This window comes from Dendrobates tinctorius, unplaced genomic scaffold, assembly GCF_039654945.1.
Source record: "Dendrobates tinctorius isolate UK_male_01 unplaced genomic scaffold, ASM3965494v1 ptg000011l, whole genome shotgun sequence".
Classification (NCBI taxonomy): Eukaryota; Metazoa; Chordata; class Amphibia; order Anura; family Dendrobatidae; genus Dendrobates; species Dendrobates tinctorius.
In genome coordinates, this window is record NW_027361679.1 from 45,901,069 (window position 1) to 45,926,547 (window position 25,479).

At 40.8% G+C, this 25,479-nt stretch overlaps 1 protein-coding gene across 1 annotated transcript in view; it reads right to left on the reverse strand.

The window, feature by feature from the left end:
- Nucleotides 1-25,479, reverse strand: part of GPAT3 (glycerol-3-phosphate acyltransferase 3) — a 152,785-nt gene that overhangs the window by 35,674 nt on the left and 91,632 nt on the right. Inside the window, exons 3-4 of the mRNA XM_073541745.1 lie at nucleotides 15,460-15,754; nucleotides 463-537 (exon numbers count right to left, since the gene is read on the reverse strand). Of these exons, the coding sequence (XP_073397846.1) occupies nucleotides 463-537; nucleotides 15,460-15,754 (370 nt within the window). The remainder of the gene's footprint in view (nucleotides 1-462; nucleotides 538-15,459; nucleotides 15,755-25,479) is intronic.

Consider the following 25,479-nt stretch of genomic DNA (forward strand, 5'->3'; position numbering starts at 1 on the left):
GATCGCTGGTCTCCCACCTGTCACACGCAGCGATGCGTGCTGGCCAGTGGGAGACCAGCGATCAAAGAAATGTCCAGGGCTTTCCTACAGCGATACCGGCAGGGGGGCCAGTCGCTGATCGCTGTCACACACAGCGATCTCGCTGGTGAGATCGCTGTTGTGTCACAAAACTTGTGACTCAGCAGCGATCTCGCTAGCGAGATCGCTATGTGTGACGGGGCCCTTACTGTATAGTAAGTGGTTTCTCTATATAGTCCACTGCACCATCACGATGTCTAAAAACGAGCAGAAAAGTTCATTTTCTCCCTGTAGCCACTCTTAGTTACAGAGCCAAACAATATTAAAACACTCTTTACCTGCAAGTTACTACTGTGTCTACAGTTAAATAGTGTTTTTGCAGGGGACACCATCCCTTTAACTACCTACACATAACAGTGTTAGCTCTTTTAAAGATGCATTTACCTGCCGTTTGGCAGCTGCCCAACAAGTGTGGCTCCCACGACCAGCCAGCTGATCCCAATGGTAGCTAAGGTAACCCTGAAACAGAGGAAAAAAGATGCATGTTTAATAGAAGACAATGAATGGGAAAAGAACACCACACCCTTTGCCCAACAAAACATAAAAATGCTGCTCTCTGAGGAAGTTGGGCAAACACTTCATATTATGAATCTGTATTTAAAAGCAAGATAAAAAAAAAAAAAAAAAAACAGTCAATGAAGAAAGGAGCATTTTTTAAACCTCTGATCTCTACACTCAGTATACATTTTATAGTAAGCAAAAGGCCTTTAATCTGGCAGCCAACGTTAACAAGACAAGTGCCAAAAGACTGAGCCACAGTTCGTTAGCGAACCAATTAGCAAACACAAATAAAGGTTTGAGCAGTAATTCTTCTATGGAAAAAAATATTGGGGACAAATATATCAGATTTAGTAAGATTGTTGGAAGGTTGCTTCAGATTTTTACTTTTTTTTTTTTTTAAACTACTTCATTCGTTTTACGGGCTTTTGGCTATTTTACTGCAACTCACAAGTTGCTGTATAGCCTGGGCCTAAAGGTTCAAATAGATAACATATTTTATACTGCCATTTTATTCATTTCTACCCAAAAAAAACCCACTTTATTCCCTTAAAAAAAAAAAAAGCTACATTTCTTATCCACTTTGTGCACCATGACATACAATACATCACAGTGTTTGTAATCAGTTCAGAAGTTGTTACACAGTAGATGACTAAGGGCTCATTCAGACATCAGTTTTTTGTGTACAAGTGATATCTGTGCTTTGACAGCACTTGGATGACATCTCCTTTCAGATCCAGTCACAAAGGAGAAGGTAGAGAAAAGCTAATGACACTTGGACCACGCTGATCAAAAACTGATCAAAATAATTATTCAGTTTTTGTCATAAGTGAGAAAAATGGATGTCTGAATGAAGCCTAACAGCTAACTAAGATGGCTACTATTTAGCCATTTTAATGCTGTCATTCACTGACATTATTTAATGGCCTTCAGCTCGATTGCTAACAATGGCGACTTGATGGATGAATAATCTGTAGGAAGATTGATCTTGAGGCAAGTCTAAATAGGACCAAATCTTGATAATATCAAACCATCGCGTTTCATGTCTTCCTCTTCACCTTGTTCCTTCTATTTTTCTGATGAGGATGTCCTTCTCCAGTGATTGCTCCCTTCGTATTAGGTCTCCAAAGTAGGCAAGTCATAGCTTGGTGATCCTTGCTTCAAATGACATGTCAATAGCTTTATTTGTTCCAAAATTGTTTTATCGCTCTTGCCATCCATGGTATTGATAACAAACTTCACCAGCACCACATCTCAAAGGCATCATTTCTTCTTCTGTTTTGTTTCTATATCATCCAGGTTTCGCATTTGCAGGTTACCACAGAAAAGACCAAAGTATGTACAAGCCATGTCTTTGTCGCCAGTGAAATGTTCCTTGAATTGAAGACCTCGTCCAGTGACTTCATTGTTGATTTGCTATTCTCCTATTGACTTCTGGTGTATGTTGAAGTCCTTTCCAACTTCCAGTTCATCGCTACCTATCTCAAATGTATCCCAGTCATACCTAGAAGTAGCCAATATGTTTAGTCTTCTCTGTGTTGAGTAGCAGTTCCATGATCGTGCCTTCCATCTTGACACTCTGTAATAAGTCCTTCATTCATCTACGCTTGTTGCTATCAGCGTTGTATCATCTGCGTATTTGAGATCGTTGAGGATTCGTCAAGCAATTTTGATTCCTTCCTTTAACAGCAAGTCCAGCCTTCCTGAACATAGCTTCTGCATATAAAATGAAAAGAAATTGGGACAGGATGCAGCCTTGTCGAACACCATGCTCTACTTTGAACCATGCAGTGTTCCAGTCTGATGGTTGCTTCTTGGTCAATGTAAATGTTCCTAATGAGGCTGATCAGATGGTTCGGCGCACCAAAATTTTTCATGAAATTCAAAAGTTTCTGGAGATCAACAAAGTTAAAGGCTTTGCTGTAGTCATTGAAGCAAAAACAAAATCTCCTGGTTGTATGCTTTGGCTTTTTCCATTATCCATCTAATGTTTCTGTTCCTTTTCTGAACCCTGCTTGCGATTCTGGCAGCTCTTTGTCAATGGCAGTAACCATCTTTGTAGGATCTTCAGTAGTATTTTGCTGGCATGAGCGTAATAGTCTGATGATTTCTATAAATCAGTAGCATCTCCCTTATTTCAAACAAATAAACACCGATGTTTTCCAGTCGTTGGGTCATTTATCAATTGTCCATATCTGCGGACACAGGCATGCGATGACAAACTACTCCTTCAGAAGACTTTATTAGATGAATTGGAATATTGTTACATCCAGGTGCTTTGTGGTTTGACAGAAGCTTTATTGAAGCTTTCAGAAGTCTTTCAGAATGTTCGGCTCTCTACTATTTCCAGTCTCCGTTTCTTCCCATATCACAGAGTTGTTCTTGTAGAGGTGCTCCGTGTACGCATTCCTTCTTTCCTTGATCTCTCCTGGCTCAGTTAGTTTATTCCTGTTGGCGTCTTACAACATGCCCATTCTTTATTGAAACCAATAATATTCCTTATATGTGTTCATAATTCCTCAGACTTTCTTTTTATCCATATCCAGTGATGTCATCAGGTATGTTGATGAAATCGAAGTTGGAAACTGCCTGTTGTCTTGTCCATTTGCACAGCTAGACTCTAATCTTTGACGTCAAAACTTCATGATCAGTGTTAGAGTCAGCTTCTGACCTTGTTTTCAAGGTAATGGACGACAACCTCAATCTTTGATGAATACATACATGTGCTTCTCACAATATGAGAAAATTATTACCAAAAAGTTGATTTCAGTTCTTCAATACAAAAGGTGAGCCATAATCATCAACATTAAAAGAAATAAACACTTGAAATAGATCACTCTGTTTGAAATGATTCTATATATGAGCTTCACTTTTTGTACTGAAAGACAGAAATAAAATTAACTTTTTGATGATATTCTAATTTTGTGAGAAGCACTTGTATCTAGTCAATCTGATTCTTATAGACCCCATTTGGAGATGTCCATTTGTAGAGAATCTGTTTGGGATTTTGGAAGAAGGTGTTCATGATAGACAGTAGATTTGTCATATAAAACTCAAAGAATCTTTCTCCAACCTTGTTTCATTCACCAAGTCCAGAAGTTCCCAACATCGGTTTCCTGTTTGCGGTTGCCCACTTTGGCATTCAAGTCTTCTATGATAATGAGTAACTTGTTTTGGCGTCTTGTCGATTTCCTCTTGAACTTGATCATATAATAATTTAACGTCCTCTTCCTCTGCACATGTTGAAAAGAAGATAGCACCTCAACACCCAATTACGCTTGCCTTTAAGATCTTTTAATTCTTCATTACTTATAACTGAGACAGCAACACAGCACTTTATATTGCCATAATGCTGCAGGAAGATGCCATCGTAAATATGTATGTGTGAGGGTACGTGCACACTCTGCGGAATCCGCTGCGGATTAATCCGCACGGATTTTGCAAAAACCGCAGATAATCCGCAGGTCCAAAGACCTGCGGATTATCTGCGGATTTGCCTGCGGTTTGGTCCTGCGGATTCACTATCTCCACAATGGTGGAGATAGGAACCCGCAGCTGTTTCCGCAGAAAGAATTGACATGCAATTCTTTCTGCGGATTCAAAACCGCAGCAAATCCGCGCGGTTTTTTCCGCAGCGTCGGCACAGCGTTTTTTTTTCCCATTCAAATGAATGGTACTGTACACCGCAGCTAAAACTGCTGCGTGTCCGCAGCGGCCAAAACCGCTGCGGAAACGCAGCGGAATCCGCAGCGTGTGCACACAGCCTAAGGGGTGGCGAATGGAAGATACATTTAGTCAACATCGCACAGCACCTGCATGTAAATGCCGCCATCTACTGGTTGGACCTGGATATGCAGGAACTTAAGGACAGAGTGTGTTCCCTCGAGGGAAGAATGTGAGGGGGACAGTCAGGCACGGCTGTTGCCCAGTTGCTAAATAGAAAAGGACAGGATGGTGAAACACAAATCAGTTACTGCCAGTATGTGAAAGAAACAGTATATGTGGGCAACAGAACAGGCTCGTGGTCCCACTGTGCTAGAACTACCACCTGAGAGTGGTCTGATCCTGGAGAGGTATCGACTACATAGGTCAAGCACCTTAGATCGAATTCGTACGTCAAGCCCGAAAGTCAGACGTTGATTGCTGGCCATAGAGAAACACCGGTCAGCCCAGAAATAAGGCTTTGAATAAACCAGGCCACTACTTCCAGAGTAGACGTACGGTTTTAGTTCGGAGCTGTGCTTCAAGGAACAAAGATGGCCAGCGCGAGGAGCACACTATCACGTGACTGCAGGAAACACTGGTGACCCCCTGTTAGGGCCAGTGTAACAATCAAAGGTGCTTAAAAGAGAATACAACAGTGACGTGCCTCGTTATTAAGAGTGACGCCCGTTAAGCAGATCCATAAAAGGCTAAGCATTACTCATTAACAGTCGTTCAACTGCAATGCATATAAATAGAACGTTGAATAAGATATTGCATTTAGTTCTAATAGTGTCATAATATACTGTATTACTCATATTGCTAGTACACAAATAGTGCTGGTTGGTTACCACTGCCTCCTCATTGTCTGCACTGTTGCATCCAAGTAATCTATTTACATATGATCAGCACAACGTACAAAACTTTATACATCAGATTCTGTCATACACTGCTGTCAAATCACAATTTTTGATTGCGTTTAGCACAATCCTTGACAAAAAAAAACAAACTTTTTTTGCTGTCATTTTGCCATTAAGTGCAGCAAAAAAAAAATGCAGTTTAAACCCTTAACGACCAGAGGTATTTTTGGTTTCCATTTTTTGCTCCCCCTCTTCCCAGAGCCATAACTTTTTGGTCAAAATGGCCATGTGAGGGCTTGTTTTTTTGCAGACGAGTTGTAATTTTGAACGACATCATTGGTTTTACAATGTTGTGTACTCGGAAATGGGAAAAAAAAATTCCAAGGGCGGTGAAATTGCAAAAAAAAGTGCAATCTCACACTTTTTTTTTTTTTTTCACTAAATGCTAAAACTAACCTGCCATTATGATTCTCCAGGTCATTACAAGTTCATAGACACCAAATATGTCCAGGTTGTTTTTTATTATTTAAGTGATGAAAAAAATTCCAAAGTTTGTTAACCCCTTCACGACCAATGACGCCACATAGGCGTCATGAAAACTGGTACCAATCTGACCAGTGACGCCTATGTGGCGTCATGACTTTAAAGCCGCCCTGCGGGTCGGGTGACCTAGGTCACTGAAAGGTCACCCGACCCGCAGACACAGGGGGCTTTGTTCTTCACCATAGGGGGCGTGGCTTCGCCCCCACGTGACTACGATCGCTCTGATTGGCTGTTAAAAGTGAAACAGCCAGCCAATCAGAGCAATAGTAATATTTCATCAATGAAAACTGATGAAATATTACAATCCAGCCAAGTCCGACACTGCTGTAGCATCGGATAAGGCTTGTGACAGCGATCCGACTCCCCCCACCCGTTAACGGGGGCGATCTGCCCCCCGCCACTGAATGACAGTGGCGATGTGCCACCGCTGTCATCTCCCCCCCGCCTTCCCTCCGCTCCCCCCCGGCTTTCGATCGCCCCTCCTCCCACCCCCGGTACTCACCGAGTGCCGTTATGGCTCCCGGTGTCCCGCGGTCCCGGACCATGGGTGCCGCCATATTGGAAAATGGCGGGCACATGCGCAGTGCGCCCGCCGGCTGCAATTTCCATTCATTCATTTTGATCACTGTGAAAGTCTCACAGTGATCAAAATAGAATGAAAAGTAAACAAACCCCCGTTTATCACCCCCATAGGCAGGATCAACTAATAAAATAAAGAAATTATTTATATTTTTATTTTTCCATTAGGGTTAGGGTTGGAAAGAGGGTTTGGGTTGGAAAGAGGGTTAGGGATGGAATTAGGGTTAGGGATGGAATTAGGGTTAGGGATGGAATTAGGGTTAGGGATGGAATTAGGGTTAGGGATGGAATTAGGGTTAGGGATGGAATTAGGGTTAGGGATGGAATTAGGGTTAGGGATGGAATTAGGGTTAGGGATGGAATTAGGGTTAGGGATGGAATTAGGGTTAGGGATGGAATTAGGGTTAGGGATGGAATTAGGGTTAGGGTTGGAATTAGGGTTAGGGTTGGAATTAGGGTTAGGGTTGGAATTAGGGTTAGGGTTGGAATTAGGGTTAGGGTTGGAATTAGGGTTAGGGTTGGAATTAGGGTTAGGGTTGGAATTAGGGTTAGGGTTGGAATTAGGGTTAGGGTTGGAATTAGGGTTAGGGATGTGTTGGGGTTAGGGCTGTGGTTAGGGGTGTGTTGGGGTTAGGGTTGAAGTTAGAATTGTGGGGTTTCCACTGTTTAGGCACATCAGGGGGTCTCCAAACGCGACATGGTGCAACCATTGATTCCAGCCAATTTTGCATTCAAAAAGTTAAACGATGCTCCCTCCCTTCCAAGCCCCGACGTGTGCCCAAACAGTGGTTTACCCCAACATATGGGGTATCAGCGTACTAAGGAAAAATTGCACAACAACTTTGGGGGTCTAATTTCTCCTGGTACCCTTGGGAAAATAAAAAATTGGGGGCTAAAAAATATTTTTGTGGAAAAAAAATTTTTTTTTTATTTTCACGTCTGCGTTATAAACTTCTGTGAAGCACTTGGGGATTCAAAGTGCTCACCAGGCATCTAGATAAGTTCCTTGGGAGGTCCAGTTTCCAAAATGGGGTCACTTGTGGGGGGTTTCTATTGTTTAGGCACATCAGGGGCTCTGCAAACGTAACGACGACCGCAGACCATTCCATCAAAGTCTGCATTTCAAAATGTCACTACTTCCATTCCGAGCCCTTACGTGTGCCCAAACAATGGTTCCCCCCCATATATGGGGCACCAGCGAACTCAGGAAAAACTGTACAACAACTTTTGGGGTCCAATTTATCCTGGTACCCTTGTGAAAATAAAAAATTGCTGGCTGAAAATCATTTTTTGAGCAAAAAAAAATATTTTTTATTTTCACGGCTCTGCGTTATAAACTTCTGTGATGCGCTTGGGGGTTCAAGGTGCTCACCACACAACTAGATAAGTTCCTTGGGGGGGTCTAGTTTCCAAAATGGGGTCACTTGTGGGAGGGGTTCCACAGTTTAGGTACATCAGGGGCTCTGCAAATGTTACATGATGCCCGCAGACCATTTCATCAAAGTCAGCATTTCATAATGTCACTACTTCCCTTCCGAGCCTCGACGTGTACCCAAACAGTGGTCCCCACCCACATATGGGGTACCAGCGTACTCAGGACAAACTGGACAACAACTTGTGGGGTCTAATTTATCCTGGTACCCTTGTGAAAATAAAAAATTGCGCACTAAAAAATAATTTGAGGAAAAAAATTTTTTTTATTTTCACGGCTCTGCGTTATAAACTTTTGTGAAGCACTTGGGGGTTCAAAGTGCTCACTACACATCTAGATAAGTTCCTTAGGGTGTCTAGTTTCCAACATGGGGTCATTTGCGGGGGAGCTCCAATGTTTAGGCACACAGGGGCTCTCCAAACACGAAATGTGTCCGCTAACGATTAGAAGTAATTTGCATTTCAAAAAGTCAAATGGCGCTCCTTCCCTTCTGAGCCCTGCCGTGTGCCCAAACAGTGGTTCCCCCCCAAATATGGGGTACCAGCGTACTCAGGACAAACTGGACAACAACTTTTGTGGTCCAATTTCTCCTGTTAGCCTTGTGAAAATTAAAAATAGTGGGCTAAAAATCATTTTTGAGGAAAAAAAATATTTTTTACTTTCACTGCTCTGTGTTATAAACTTTTGTGAAGCACTTGGGGGTTCAAAGTGCTCACTACACATCTAGATAAGTTCCTTTGGGGGTCTAGTTTCCAAAATGGGGTCACTTGTGGGGGAGCTCCAATGTTTAGGTGCACAGGGGCTCTCCAAACGCGACATGGTGTCCGATAACGATTGGAGCTAATTTTCCATTCAAAAAGTCAAATGGTGTTCCTTCCCTTCCGGACCCTGCCGTGCGCTCAAACAGTGGTTTATCACCACATATGAGGTATCGGTGTACTCAGGAGAAATTGCTCAACACATTTTAGGATCCATTTTATCCTGTTGCCCATGTGAAAATGAAAAAACTGAGGCTAAAAGGAAATTTTTGTGAAAAAAAGTATTTTTTTTTTTACAGATCAATTTGTGAAGTACCTGGGAGGGGGGTTCAAAGTGATCACTATGCATCTAGATAAGTTTCTTGGGGGGTCTAGTTTCCAAAATGGGGTCACTTGTGGAGGAGCTCCAATGTTTATGCACACAGGAACTCTCCAAACGTGACATGGCAACCGCTAAATATTCCAGCATATTTTTCATTCAAAAAGTCAAATGGCGCTCCTTCCCTTCTGAGCCCTGCTTGCGCCCAAACAGTGGTTTATGACCACATATGAGGTATTGGTGTACTCAGGAGAAATTGCTCAACAAATTTTATGATCCATTTTATCCTGTTGCCCATGAGAAATTGAAAAATTGATGCTAAAAGAAAATTTTTGTTGGAAAAATTAAAATGTCCATTTTTTCTTTCCACGTTGCTTTAGTTCCTGTGAAACAACTGAAGGGTTAATAATCTTATTGAATGTAGTTTTGAGTAGCTTGAGGGGTGCAGTTTTTAGAATGGTGTCACTTTTGGGTATTTTCTGCCATATAGACCCCTCAAAGTGACTTCAAATGTGAGGTGGTCCATAAAAAAAATGGTTTTGTAAATTTTATTGTAAAAATGAGAAATGGCTGGTCAACTTTTAACCCTTATAACTTCCTAACAAAAAAATATTATGTTTCCAAAATTGTGCTGATGTAAAGTAGACATGTGGGAAATGTTATTTAGTAACTATTTTGTGTCACATAACTCTCTGGTTTAACAGAATAAAAATGCAAAATTTGAAAATTGCAAAATTTTCAAAATTTTCGCCAAATTTCTGATTTTTTCACAAATAAACGCAAAAATTATCGACCTAAATTTACCACTAACATGAAGCCCAATATGTCACGAAGAAACAATCTCAGAATCGCTAGGATCCGTTGGAAGCGTTCCTGAGTTATTACCTCATAAAGGGACACTGGTCAGAATTGCAAAAAATGGCCTGGTCATTAAGGTCAAAATAGGCTTGTTCATGCAGGGGTTAAAAAAAATTGTGCAATTTTCCGATACCCGTAGCATCTCCATATTTCATGATCTTGGATTGGGAGACGACTCATGTTTTGCATGCTGAGCTGACATTTTCAATGATACCATTTTAGTGCAGATACGATCTTTTGATCGCCCGTTATTGCATTTTAATGCAATGATGCAGCTCATAGGAATCCAGCAGTGACAACTATAGTGGTCTGCAGGAGACCTCTGGTTGTCATGGTGACCCGCGATCACGTGACGGGGGTCACCAATGGGTGGATTTCCGTCACGATTGCCAGAAGCGCATGTTAAATGCCATTGTCAGTTTGACAACGGAATTTAACGAGTTAATAGACGCGGATGGATTGCGAATCCACCCACGGATGTTCTGGGCACATGTCAGCTGTTCAAAACAGCTGACGTGCTGGGAAAGATGTGGGCTCACCGCTGGAGTCCACATCAAAGTGAGGGAGTCCAACATCAACGTACATTTATACCCAATGTCAGAAATGGGTTAAAAACAATGTGTGAATGCATCAGCTGTATAAAGTTTTTTTTTGGCTAAGGCTATGGTCATACTATCAATATTTAGTCAGTATTTCACATCAGTATTTGTAAGCCAAAACCAGGAATGGGTGAAAAATCCAGAATTGGTGCATATGTTTCTATTATACTTTTTCTATGATTGTTCCTCACCTGGTTTTGGCTTACAAATAGTGATGTAAAATACTGACCAAATACGGATAGTGTGACCATAGCCTAAGAAACAATTTACTGCCAATCTGTGAAAGCAAACGTTCAGCTCGCACTCAGATAGCACAGCGCTGCAAACATTCTGCTGACTACACCTGGTGTGATGGGACCAATCAGCAATGCTGTTTCCTTGCATCAGAGAAGGAACACCTGAAAATCAGCTTAGTGTACACACAATCAATATTACAGTGTACATATACACTATCACTCATTGAACAGTCAGACTGCAAGCTTAACTTTCTACAATGGGTTTTTGACGCTACATATTATTGCGGAGCAAAAAATGCAGCATCTCACAGTTCTAAGGCCCCGTCTCACATAGCGAGATTGTTAGCGAGATCGCCGAAGCGTCACCAATTTTGTGAAGCAACAGCGATCTCGCTATGTGAGACATGTAGCGGCGACCAGGCCCCCGCTGCGATGTCGCTGATCGTGCTCGAATGTCCTGGGCCATTTTTTGATTGCTGGTGTCCCGCTGGCCAGCATGCATCGCTGTGGTTCAAACCGATGAGCGACCTCGTTAGCGACACAGAAATCATGGACGCAGGCGGGAGTCGTCAGAATCGCTGCTGTGTGACAAGGTCCCAATGACTGCCAAGGTCGTTAAACAGATCACCGGATCGTTGCTGCGACGTTGGGTAAATATGCCTGTTTGACAGCTTACTAGCGACCATTTAGCGATGTACCAGCGATCCTTACCAGGTTGTATCGTTGCCGGGATCACTGGTGCGTCGTCAAGTGTAACGGTACCCTAACAAAGAGGATGGGACTTCAAGAAATGTCATGGCCACTCTGCTTTTTTATGCTGCGTAAACTGATTTGCGGTGTGTATTTAACAACATGTTGATTTTTCTTGTGGGTACGCTGAGATTTATGTGAGGACTTTCCATTAAATTGCATTTGAAGCAGAAAATTTGCAGGAAAAAAACACGTGTTTTAGTGCGTTTCTGCTGTGGAAACATACCAAATACAATCATGTGTGGATTGCATGTGTATCAAAGTTTTGTCAGATTCAGATACCAGAAGTGTCAAAAACAAAAGCAGCTTTATTTAAAATGTTACAAAACAAAAAGACAAACTTCAGCATGAAAAACACATGTAAAATATACAAGTAACCGAATTTACCTGACGGGTGCAGAGATTATGAAGAAAACAAAAGAAAGGAAATCACCGGCACCATTTAAACTGGCGTGCCTTATTGCAACCCCACAAAATTGACTGAAGCCAATCAGCTTCAGGAACAACAGGTGCGTCACGCCAGACGAACAGCATCTAAAGAAATCCCAGTAAGTGAATGGGTGACACTCGGTGTCTGATGATAAAAACTATTCTTTGTTTGAAAAGATTATACATGGATGTAGAGGAGCGGGTCAAACTGACGTTTCATTGGGTTCCGGTACCGATTGACACTTGTTCATCTACTTACCTGGATTGTAGAAAAAAAAATGCAACATCGAAGACTTTACCAAATGCTCATCGTGGGAACGAGGCCTAACTTACAAAAATAAGCATAAGGGCACAGCTTCCGATTAGATGGATGCCTCTTAACAGCTGCTCTGCCAAACTGCGTTCACATCAATGCAGACAAAGAATGAGAGAGTGGAGCATAGTTTATCATCCCATCTCTCTGCTTCTCTTATCCTAATCTCCCCCTCAAAAAAACATGCCAATTTTATCAACTATAGCAGGAAGCAAAGAAGAGGCGTTTAAAAAAAATCAATTGAAAAAAAAAAAAAAGAGGGAACACGGTCTCCTATATCTAATTGTAAATATGGCCTTGCCTTAAGGCACTCAAAAAAACAATGTAGCAAAACTCTCTCTCGAAAATCCGGTGAAAAATCTGTCTGGCCAAAATGATAACTAAAACCTTACTTGAATTCTTTAAAATGTGTGTAGTTTCCAAAATAGGACCACTTTTGGGGAGGTTTTGCTATTCTGGAACCTTAGAGTCTCTGCAAATGCTATGTGACATTCGCAAACTATGCTAAAAGAATCTGAGCTCAAAAAGCCAATTGGTGCACCGTCTTCCAAGCCCGATAGTAGTTTGTTGCCACATATAGGATATTTTTAAAAACTGCCAGGGGTAACACATCTTAAGTAATGCTTCATTGTTGACACCTGCTATGTTACAAAAAAGTGGATTAAGATTGAATATCAGAAAAAAAAAAAATTCACATCTACTTTGGTATAATTCCTCTGAAACAACCAATAAGGTCACAAACATCCTGAATTCTGCTTTGAATTCTTTGAAAGGGTGTAGTTTATAAAATGGAGGCATTTATTGAGTGTTTTTATGATATGAGCCTCTTATGATATAAACCAATTCAGAATTACGGTACATTTCCTAGGAGTTGTTAAAATGGTTCCCAAAACTTTTAAGCCTACTAACATCCTATAAGAAAGGACAATTAAAAATGAATAAACATTTACCATGGTTCAATGTTGTGAAGGAAGACTATTTTCAATGACAGACTTGAAAATTGCTTATTTTTCCAAATTTTTTATAACCTTGCGATTTTTTTGTCATAATAATCTTTATTTTTATATAGCGCCAACATATTCCACAGTGCTTTGCAATTTGCACACATCATCACTGTCCCCGATGGGGCTCACAATCTAAATTCCTTGTCTTTGGAATGTGGGAGGAAACTGGAGTACCCGGAGGAAACCCATGCAAACATGGGGAGAACATACAAACTCCTTGCAGATGTTGTACTTGGTGGGATTCGAACCCAGGACCCGAGCACTGCAAGGCTGCAGTGCTATCGACTGAGCCACCATGCTGTCAGAAATAAACACCAAAAATTGCAACTATCAATATATAACACAATGTGTCGTGAAAAATGTCAGAAACACGGAGATCTGTAGAACCATTCTAAAGTTACTGCCACATAAGTCAACATATTGTCAGATTTGACAAATGGGGTTTGGTCACGATGGTGTATTTTGGCTGTGAAGGGAAGTGGATAATCTGCTATTCCTTTATAGCTTGTTGCCAATATTTAACTCCCCGTGCTAGAACACCGCGTCTAGACATGAGAATGCACCGATACCAACACTTGATGGTCTTTATAGATAATTTTACCATGACACTGGATGAAATATGTTGCAGGCTTAAAATTCCTTAATTCACAGTACATAGTTAGGTCCATATATATTTGGACAGAGAACATTTTTCTAATTTTGGTTCTAGACATTATCACAATGAATTTTAAACAAAACAATTCAGATGCAGGTGAAGTTCAGACTTTCAGCTTTCATTTGAGGGTATCCACATTAAAATTGGATGAAGGGTTTAGGAGTTTCAGCTCCTTAACATGTGCCACCCTATTTTTAAAGGGACCAAAAGTAATTGGACAGATGAAATAATTGTAAATAAAATGTTCATTTCTAGTACTTGGTTGAAAACCCTTCATTGGCAATGACTGCCTGAAGTCTTGAACTCATGGACATCACCAGACGCTGTGTTTCCTCCTTTTTGATACTCTGCCAGGCCTTCACTGCGGTGGTTTTCAGTTGCTGTTTGTTTGTGGCCTGTCTGAAGTTTAGTCTTTAACAAGTGACATGCATGCTCAATTGGGTTGAGATCAGGTGACTGACTTCGCCATTCAAGAATATTCCACTTCTTTGCTTTAATAAACTCCTGGGTTGCTTTGGCTTTATGTTTTGGGTCATTGTCCATCTGTAGTATGAAACGACGACCAATCAGTTTGACTGGATCTGAGCACACAGTATGGCTCTGAATACCTCAGAATTCATTCGGCTGCTTCTGTCCTGTGTCACATCAACAAACACTAGTGACCCAGTGCCACTGGCAGCCATGCATGCCCAAGCCATCACACTGCCTCCGCCGTGTTTTGCAGATGATGTGGTATGCTTTGGATCATGAGCTGTACCACGCCTTCGCCATACTTTTCTCTTTCCATCATTCTGGTAGAGGTTTATCTTGGTTTCATCTGTCCACAGAAAGTTCTTCCAGAACTGTGCTGGTTTTGTTTTAGATGTTTTTTTAGCAAAGTCCAGTCTAGCCTTTTGATTCTTGATGCTTATGAGTGGCTTGCATCGTGCAGTGAACCCTCTGTATTTACTTTCATGCAGTCTTCTCTTTATGGTAGATTTGGATATTGATTCGCCTACCTCCTGGAGAGTGTTGTTCACTTGGTTGGCTGTTGTGAAGGGGTTTCTCTTCACCATGGAGATTATTCTGCGATCATCCACCACTGTTGTCTTGCATGTCACCCAGGTCTTTTTGCATTGATGAGTTCACCAGTGCTTTCTTTCTTTCTCAGGATGTACCAAACTGTAGATTTTGCCACTCCTAATGTTGTAGCAATTTCTTGGATGGGTTTTTTCTGTTTTTGCAGCTTAAGGATGGCTTGTTTCACCTGTGTGGCGAGCTCCTTTGACCGCATGTTTGTTTCACAGCAAAACCTTCCAAATGCAAGCACCACACCTCAAATCCACTCCAGGCCTTTTATCTGCTTAATTGAGAATGACATACCAAGGGATTGCCCACACCTGTCCATGAAATAGCCTTGGAGTCAATTGTCCAATTACTTTTGGTCCCTTTAAAAACAGGGTGGCACATGTTAAGGAGCTGAAACTCTTAAACACTTCATCCAATTTTAATGTGGATACCCTCAAATGAAAGCTGAAAGTCTGAACTTCAACTGCATCTAAATTGTTTTGTTTAAAATTCATTGTGGTAATGTCTAGAACCAAAATTAGAAAAATGTTGTCTCTGTCCAAATATATATGGACCTAACTGTATCTATTATAATGTGGGAAATACTGTTCTGCAGCAAAAATTACAACAAAAAAAGGTGAAAAGTAAATATAAAAGACCAGTACTGGAAAGGTTCACTTGTCAGTAGTAGGAGATGCAATGGATGGGCCACACCATAATGGAAAGTAACACATCTTTAAGCCCCGATATCGCCAAGGAAAGGAAGAATACATATAAATAAAAGTAAGCAACATCTTACCGTAGTGGTAGGAGAATGCAGTACCGTACAAAAACACCGAGCACCCAAATAATCGACACACGAAGACTGAGATACTGGAAGTTGTGGTTTGTCCTTGTCAGAAGATTCCATGAGATGAGCTCTTCTGAGGAGAATCTCTGGGTGACATCATCGTCTACAATGGCTTCAAACCCTTTTTTGGAGAAATAGAACACATCCGACAGCTCAAAATCTCCACGTTGTAAGCACTGGCTTCTGCTTTGCCTCAGGCCCCCAATTTCTGCCTCCATTGGCGACTCATCTCTCTGAATGATATCTTTGTAGAGAAATCGCAGAAGGAATATTTTAAGTTATTTTTTGTATCTTCATTGCAATTATATTCACTGCTTGTAAGAGCAAGGTGTAAAGAATGGAATACATTCACATGTAGCGTACATTCCCAATGGAAAAATTGGCAGCATTTTACAGTACTAGCTTTGTGCCCGAGACTTTAAGAAATCTAATGTACACACCTAAAAAGATGTTCGAAGAGTAAATTGATCTGCACTGTGGATCTGAAATATCAAGCATGTCAATGTAACCGCTGTCTTCCCCGTAGAAGGGTAAGGAACCAGAGGTGATAGAACTTGGCCCTACAACATTTCATTGGAGGGGTTTTACCAATTATGCTACCCCGTATCAATAGGTTAAGGAACAAATTGCTGATCTTCAAGAGTCTAACTGCTGGGACTCCAACCTATGCAGGGATGCGAACTCTTGATGTCTTACCTCCTTCATTCAGACAGGCTCAGTCAATATCAGTGGGTGTCCAAGTGGTCAGAACAGACCAGAGATTATTAAGTTATCCGTTAATAAACTTGCCACAACCTTTTAAAAAGGGAATTTGTCAACAGGCTTTTAATAACCCAACTGAAAGCAACATGATGTAGGAGCAGACACAGATTCCAGTTGTGTATCACTTACTGGGATGCTTACGGCAGTTTTAATAAAAATCACAGTTTTATCTGCTGTAGATCTACCAGTTCTCTGCATGTTCAGCTCTGTGTAACCCCACCCACACCATGGATTGTCAGCTTTCTGCCTATGCAGTGTACAAAAAAAAGCTGACAATCAGTGGTGGGGCGAGGTTGGTAGCAGGTTTACTAGTTCTCTAGTAATAAAAGCACTGTTTTAATCACCAGATTTTCAAACCTACAGCAAGCAGTCATATAGATGATACATTGCTGGAAACAGGATCTTTGACTCGAACTTATGCTGCTCTCAGATTAGGGGGCAAAGCCAGAAGACAGATTTGCTTTGTGTTGGGTACAATTTTAGAGAAGCAATACCATGTATTAACTTATTAGCCTACGTCCTACATGAGAACCGTGGTTCTGTGGCATTCATCATCTGACAGCAGCAGAATTTTGACAACAGGCATTGATTAGATCTTCTAAGCGTATATATGGTAGAACACACAGAGCACATTGCATATTAAGTGCATGACAGAAAGGTTTTGGATTACTGCCTCACATATATTTGGAATACAGCAGGGGATACTTAAGGGCAGCGTTCAAGAATGTGATATGATGGCAGCAGCTCGGAATTCTGCGTCTATTTCTTTATTGCCAACTACATCATGGCACAGGCCTCTGAAAACCAGTGATTGGGATTACCACCAATTTTGTTTAGTGTTCTATTCATGCCAGTGACTTAACCCCTTAACGATCTCGCCAATATGCTTTAAAACGACAGCCAAGGAATAAGTGAAAACAGCCCCCCCTCCCGCAGGCACAATTCCCACTAGGTGACAGCTGACACCCTGCAGGTTCAGCCTTGGACGGCTTTGTAACAAATTCCGATTAACCCCTTAAGTACCGATATCAAATAGACATGCGGTTCCAAGTGGTTAAAAGAACCCTCATGGCAGGATTGACCCCTGTGATCGTAATCATGGGTGTCAATTGTTGCCATGGTGCCTTGAGGTTATCTGATGACCCCAGGTTACGGTGGCCTGTCAGTTCCAGTCCTAAGCCGGGTCGCACAGGCTCTGTCAGCGAGTCACTGACAGGTTTCTTGTACCACCCGAAGAAGCAGTGCGAAACGTGCAAGTCGGGGCAGAGGGACGGGACTCCCACTTCATCCTTCATTACGTTGCCAGGATCCAGGTAATGGCATTTTGACCACCATCTTTAATTTACATAATGCCACTGTGCGTTATTTTTTGTAGGCATAAGAGGTTCAGCTCAAACACTCAAGCATATTAAAGCTCTCATTAAGAGCCATGTTGAGTGTCTATGATTGCTTTACAATGACTGGGGTTATACATACTATTTTGAGTGTGGTATTAGGAGTGTAATTTTATATTTATCCCATGCCTTTGCTAAATCGGTAGTGTGTGTGCTGTAGGTCCATATTCAATTTATATACTATTATTTACTAAAGGTTGGTTTGAAATTTGGTTTCGGGGCTACAGCATATAACATGCAATTCCTTTGGGTTTGGCTTTTTTGGACCTCGTTGGAACTAATTGTCTGGTTGTCATTGTGCCATTTACCAGGCAGCAATTTATACAACTTTTAAAGTCCTATGTCCCGCCCTTTCTTTTTCTGCATCTTTCTTATTTTTATTACTGTATTTTTATCATCGCTTGTGATTCAATAAAAAATGATTTTGCCCATTTATATCCAGTTTTACTCATCTTTCCCGTGTTATACTTTGAGCAGGGATTTTGTGGTTTGATTTATCTTGATATTTTGGAGTAGGTATTTACGGTACTATCATAATTTAGTAACTTTAAATGGGACGTATTGGTGTATTAAAAAGGTTTCATGCACTGTAATACACTGGTTCTGCAATGCATGGGACGAGCGATCAAAGTAAAAAATATTTATGTCCCACAGTGGGAATATGTGAAAAGTAAAAAAAAAATTATGCATGTGTAAACAGGTAAACAACCAAAAAAAAAACATTGCTCACAAATCAAAAAAAGTCCCTTCGCCACTAAAAATGCACCATTTGTGTAAAAACAAAAAGAAAAAGAAAAAACAGTACGCATTGGCATCGTTGCATCCGGAACAACTCGATCTATAAAAACTGGTATGTTATTTATCCTGTACGGTGACAATCGAAAGAAAAAAAAAAAAAAAAAATACAAAATGCCAACAGTGACACCTTTTCCATCACCCGGACACAAAAAAATTGAATACAAAGTGATCTAAATGACATATGTAAAAACAATGGTATAAATTAAAACGCCAAACCGTCCAACAAAAAACAAACCCTGATATGGGTCATTTGGAAAAAAAAAAATAAATAAAAGTTGCAGCTTTCTGTAATATGACGATGTAAAAACAAATTAATTTTGTAACATAGGTTTTACTACTTTCACACACTAAAAACTAACAAAAAAGATAACTTGTATCGCTGTAATCGTACTGAACCAACAAACAAATCGATCTTATCACTTTTACTGAACGGTGAACAGCGCAAAAATAAAAATAATTGAATTGTAGTTTTTTGTTCATTCTGTGTCTAAATAATCTAAATAAAAAAGTGATAAAAAAAAAGTTGTGCCCCAAAATGGTGCCAAGAAATTTTCCAACTCATTGCGCAAAAAGTAAGCCCCAATACAACTCTGTTCGCCAAAAAATAAAAAAGGAACATCTCTCAGGAGATGGTAACAAAATATACTATTTTTTTTTTACTGTGTGATATTCGCAAAACATATATTTTATATATATATATATATATATATATATTATATTTTCACAGACAAAGAATAAATCCGCACAAAAGTAAGAATAAGAACTATGCTTGTACTGCTGTCTACTTGCACATTCTACCACCCAAAAATCAGAACAAGGCTCAAATCATTTGTCCTGCGCTCTCCACTGAGCGCTTACATCGGCGTTTTTCTGCAAATCCCAAAAACTAAGATTCAGACAAAACCCCTGACAGAAACACTCACTGTAATGGGGCAGATGGAGACACTTTGGACTCAGTCTGGTCTCTGTTCCGGTGGTGTGAAAAATGAGGATGAATGAACTCATGGAGATCAACATTCAACACTGCAGAGACACCATCACATGTTTCTCAACGCAGTGATTCTAGAGCAATGCCCCCATCCCTTATGGGAAATATGCAAAAACATGCAAAACACAAGCCGCGGAGACACCATCACGTGTTTCTCAACGCAAGCAATGACTAGCCAGGTCTTTCCCCGGGAAGGAACACCCACGGGAAGGGCAGTCTCCAATGAAGGAAACCACCTATGCCAAAACATGGTATCCATCCACAGACAGCTGTTTCGGGGTATTGCCCCTCATCAGTGTGGAGTAGGAATGGGGGCATTGCTCTAGAATCACTGCGTTGAGAAACATGTGATGGTGTCTCCGCAGTGTTGGATGTTGATCTCCATGAGTTCATTCATCCTCATTTTTTACAGTCTTTTACTAGGCATTGCTCCTACTAGCCAGTTTCCTACTCCACACTGATGAGGGGCAATACCCCGAAACAGCTGTCTGTGGATGAATACCATGTTTTGGCATAGGTGGTTTCCTTCATTGGAGACTGCCCTTCCCGTGGTTGTTCCTTCCCGGGGAAAGACCTGGCTAGTCATTGCTTGCGTTGAGAAACACGTGATGGTGTCTCCGCGGCTTGTGTTTTTGCATATTTCCCATAAGGGATGGGGGCATTGCTCTAGAATCACTGCGTTGAGAAACATGTGATGGTGTCTCCGCAGTGTTGGATGTTGATCTCCATGAGTTCATTCATCCTCATTTTTCAGTCTTTTACTAGGCATTGCTCCTACTAGCCAGTTTCCTACTCCACACTGATGAGGGGCAATACCCCGAAACAGCTGTCTGTGGATGGATACCATGTTTTGGCATAGGTGGTTTCCTTCATTGGAGACTGCCCTTCCCGTGGTTGTTCCTTCCCGGGGAAAGACCTGGCTAGTCATTGCTTGCATTGAGAAACACGTGATGGTGTCTCCGCGGCTTGTGTTTTGCATCTGTTCCGGTGGTGTCCCATCATTTTAGACGACTTTTTAGCGCACAAGTGTGGTTGACCCCAGTTCTGTGCAGGGCTGTGGAGTCGGTAAGCCACAGTTGCGACTCCGACTCCTGGATTTTATCAGGCTCCGACTCCGACTCCTTCATAAATGGCCAATTCATAACAACAAATTTACTGTTGTAAAATATTAAACATCGTGCTTATTCAGTTTCTCACCATCATATAAGTAATCAGACCACTTAGAGCAAAAACTACATTTATTATTTTACAATTAGAACATAGCAAATAACTTTTATAAACTTTTCTAAACTGTAAGTAAATATGCAATAAACACTTTTATGCAGTTAATAAGAAGAAATCTATAAATTAGTCCTCAGAAAAAGTATTGCCTCTGTCAGATCCTCCTTCATGGATGCCCTCAAATCTGATCTAATTATTTTGAGAGCAGAGAACAACCTCTCTACACTAACTTGTGTTGGTGGCAAAGCAGTAACCACTCGGGCAACATCTCTGACAATGTCAGGATACAGAGGAATCGCTTGTTGCACTGTTTATTTTTGATGAACGGTCAAATTTCTCAATTTCTTTTAGTGCACATGAAAAATTCTGCTGAAATGTACTGGCTGTGTTCCTTGATGGGGATGACTCTTCTTCTATGCGGGAACGCTTTGCACGGTCCCTGTGATCCAAATATTTTTCGAAATTAAATTTTTCATCAGTTGATGATGAGGGTGAAGATGTGGCAGGACGACCAAATTCTTCTTGTTCCTCTTGACTGTTCTGCAACCCTTTCATCCTTACTGCTATTTCAAACAGAGCTTCTTTTCCTTTACTTAGCTGTTGATCATCTAGAAGAATCCGATGCATTGGGTCTACATAAACAGCTGCCAAAAGAATGTTATTTTGTAATAGTAGCTCCTCTCTCCGTTTCATTGATGTAGCAATGCCACTTGCAATTAACCCTCCTCTTTGGGACAGGCGAAATATCAGGTTCTTCCACTCCTTTAAGAAAATACCTGGAGTTAAGTCCTCTGCTTGTAATTTTTTAGTCACTGTAAATGGGTGCTCTAGCAATTTTTCCAGCTCAGTCACCTGATTCCACTGACTTTCATTTAGCGTCAGTTGAGGGTTAGCCATGTCTACAAGAAAGGTTTTCAGTTCAACCAAGCGCTGAATCATTAAGTACTGCCCCATCGTGTGGCTTGATCAATAATTGCCCCTTTTCCAGCACGTCTCTTCAAAATTGAGTCAACTTTAGGGGTTCTGGCAACAGTAGCCAATTTTCTCACCTTGCCAATCAGTGCAGCAGCATGTCCTTCTTGCAGACTGTCTCTTATAGCCAGCTGTAGCGTATGCACAACGCAGAGCATGTGATGAATGAAAGAACATATTGACACAGTTTCAACAAGATCATCTAAACTATCATGTTGCTGTTCATCTGAAGCAACTTCAGTTTGCTCCTCAGTTACAATGCTGTGTTCCTCTATTTCAAACATTTCTGTGTCTGTGGACCCAGAATGTTCTTCTAGCTGCTGGTCACCATCATTACTCTCATTCATTAGCTTAATAGCACTTATCATATTTGAAGCATTGTCAGTTACGACAGAAAGAACTTGCTCTTTTTTAAGTTCATAGTCTTGCAGAACCTTTTCCACCAAGACCTGGAGAAACCCACTGGTGTGATGAGCTTTGGTGTCTTTTACTGCCAATGTCTTGGTAACTATTTCATTTTTGTCACAAACAAATTGGACATTGATGGCAAAATATTTCACTGCAGGCATCCATTTTAAGAAACAGAAAGCATCCCTTGAGAGTTTTTTTAAGTTCTTCCTTTTGTTTAAAAGCTTCTTCGATTACTAATTTTCTAATACTCTCTCTCTCCAGAGAAACACCAAGCTTGTGGGCCATTTCCCCATTCAGACACAAAAGCTGGTCGTGAAAATAATGAAATAGGCACACTATCCTTTACAACAAGCTCTATGACCTGTTTTTTAAATGTATCTACTGTCATTGTCACAGTAACTTTGTCACTGACAAAATATCTTGCAACTGATGGCTGCAAAGTTCTCTGCTCCTTTGTTTGGCTGGAAGAGCTGGGCACTGGTTCATTGGTTTGGATGCAGTCTTTCTCATCCACTGCTTTCAGTACTTCTGGATGAAAGCGCTGTAAATGTCTCTTTAGATTAGAAGCTCTGGTAGGAGCATTTTTATCTTTGCCTGAATATGCACTCATCTTGGCTTCACAGCATGTGTTTTCGTCTGGATCATTTGTCATACACTGACAGACATAATGTTTTCTATCTTGAGTGATGGTGAAATGTTCAAATACAGCTGATTTAATGTGATGCTTCTTTGACATTCTCAGGTTTTTAATTCTGCATTCACAATCCAAATGACAATTGTTTTTCCTAAAAACAATTGTACAAAATTATTGCCAGGTCGTACAACTGATATAGTGGTCAGTAATACTGTTATTATTCCTAATGTACTCACAGTTAACTGATGCAAAGTTTGTTGAAAGGATAATACTTCTTACAGTCTTCCTATTCTGAGTAGCAGGCAGCTGTGAGATGCTTGGAAGACGCACACCTAGTATGATCTAGTCTAGAGGAGGAACTTTACTACTAAGAATTTGCAACACATTTTCACTTTCAGTTTCATACATTGTAAGTAGGGGGGTTGGGGCAGCATGAGGTTAACCAAGTATAAGATTAGATAAGGGCAGTGGAGAACAATGACACACAAGAAGTAAGAAATGTCTCTATCTCCAGCAGAACTGCTTATCACTGTTGTTCATAGTTTGATAGAACATATATATTTGAGTAACATTTATAAAATTCATATGAAAGTTCAATTATGAAATATTAATACATTTTTTTTTAAAGCTGGAGTCGGAGTCGGTACATTTCTACCGACTCCGACTCCAACCAAAACTAACTCCGACTCCACAGCCCTGGTTCTGTGGACGCCTAAATAGATGGATTCCACCACAACTGGATGGCAAACAAAGTCCAAAGTGTCTTCATTTGCCTCATTATGGGGGGTGATTCTGTTGGGGGTCTTGAATCTCATTTTTGTGGGATTTATACAGAACCTTTGATGCAAATGCTCAGTTTAGAACACAAGAATGTCATAGAATCATAGAATCGTAGAGTTGGAAGGGACCTCCTGGGCCATCTAGTCCAATCCCCTGCTCAAAGCAGGATTCGCTAAATCATCCCAGACAGATATCTGTCCAGCCTCTGTTTGAAGACTTCTATTGAAGGAGAACTCACCACCTCTCGTGGCAGCCTGTTCCACTCATTGATCATTAACTGTCAAAAAGTTTTTTCTGATATCTAATCTGTGTCTCCTCCCATTCAGCTTCATCCCATTGCTTCTAGTTTTTCCTTGTGCAAATGAGAATAAAGATGATCCTTCTGCGATGTGACAGCCCTTGAGATATTTGTAGACCGTTATTAAGTCTCCTCTCAGTCTTCTCTTTTGCAGGCTAAACATTCCCAAATCTTAAAACCTTTCCTCATAAGACAGGGTTTGCAGACCGGTCACCATTCTGGTCGCTCTTTTCTGAACTTGCTCCAGTTTGTTGATGTCTTTTTTAAAATGTGGCACCCAAAACTGGACACAGTATTCCAGATGAGGTCTGACCAAAGAGGAGTAGAGGGCAATAATGACTTCACATGATCTAGGCTGAATGCTTCTATTAATACATCCTAGAATTGCATTTGCCTTTTTTGCTGCTGCATCACACTGTTGACTCATATTCAGTCTGTGATCTATTAGTATACCCAAGTCTTTTTCACAAGTGCTGTTGCTTAGCCCTATTCCTCCCATTCTGTATTTGCTTTTTTCATTTTTATTGCCCAGATATAGTACTTTGCATTTTTCCCTGTTAAAAACCATTCTGTTAGTTGCTGCCCACTGCTCCAGTTTATCTTTTTGAATCTTCTCTCTCTCTTCTCTAGTATTAGCTATCCATCCTAGCTTTATGTCATCAGCAAATTTAACCAGTTTACCCTCAATTCCTTCATCTAAATCGTTGATAATGGTGTTGAAAAATACAGGGCCCAGGACAGAGCCCTGTGGTGCCCCACTTGAGACATTCTTCCAACTGGATGTGCAGCCATTTATGACCACTCTTTGGCTCCGATCACTAAGCCAGTTATGAATCCACCTAACAGTTGCCTTGTCCATTCCATACTTAGTCATTTTTTCAATAAGGATTGTGTGAGATACTTTGTCAAATGCTTTGCTGAAGTCAAGACATACTATATCTACAGCATTTCCCTGATCCACCCAATCAGTGATTCTGTCATAGAAGGAAATTAAGTTAGTCTGACATGACTTATTAGTTACAAACCCATGCTGACTCTGTTTAATCACTTCATTCTTATCCAGGTACTGACATACATGTTGTTTAATAATTTGTTCAAAGATCTTTCCTGGTATAGAAGTCAGACTCACCGGCCTATAGTTGCCTGGGTCCACCTTCTTCCCCTTTTTGAAGATAGGAACAACATTTGCTCTTCTCCAGTCTTCTGGGACTTCTCCTGTTCTCCACGAATTTTCAAAGATTATGGAAAGGGGTTCAAAAATTTCTTCTGCTATCTCCTTCAGTACTTTGGGGTGTAATTCATCTGGACCTGGAGACTTGAATTCATTTAGGTTAGCTAAGCGTTTCCTCACTATATTTCTGTTTACAGTTATCCTGGATTCTTCTATTCCCTTAGTAGGACAGTGAAGAATAGTTGATGTTACATTTCCTTTCTGAGAGAAAACAGATGCAAAATAGGAATTTAAAAGTTCGGCCTTCTCAACATCCTGTCTTACCATATCATCATTTTCATCCTGTAGAAATCCTATAGCATCTTTGACTTTTCTTTTACTTTTGACATATCCCCAAACTCCTTTATTATTGCTTTTGATGCCTCTTGCAAGCCTCAATTCATTGTCAGCTTTAGTAATCTGATTCGTGCCCTGCAGGTTCTGCAGACAGCATTATATTCTTCTTTAGATATGCCTCCCTCTTTGCATTTTATAAACATT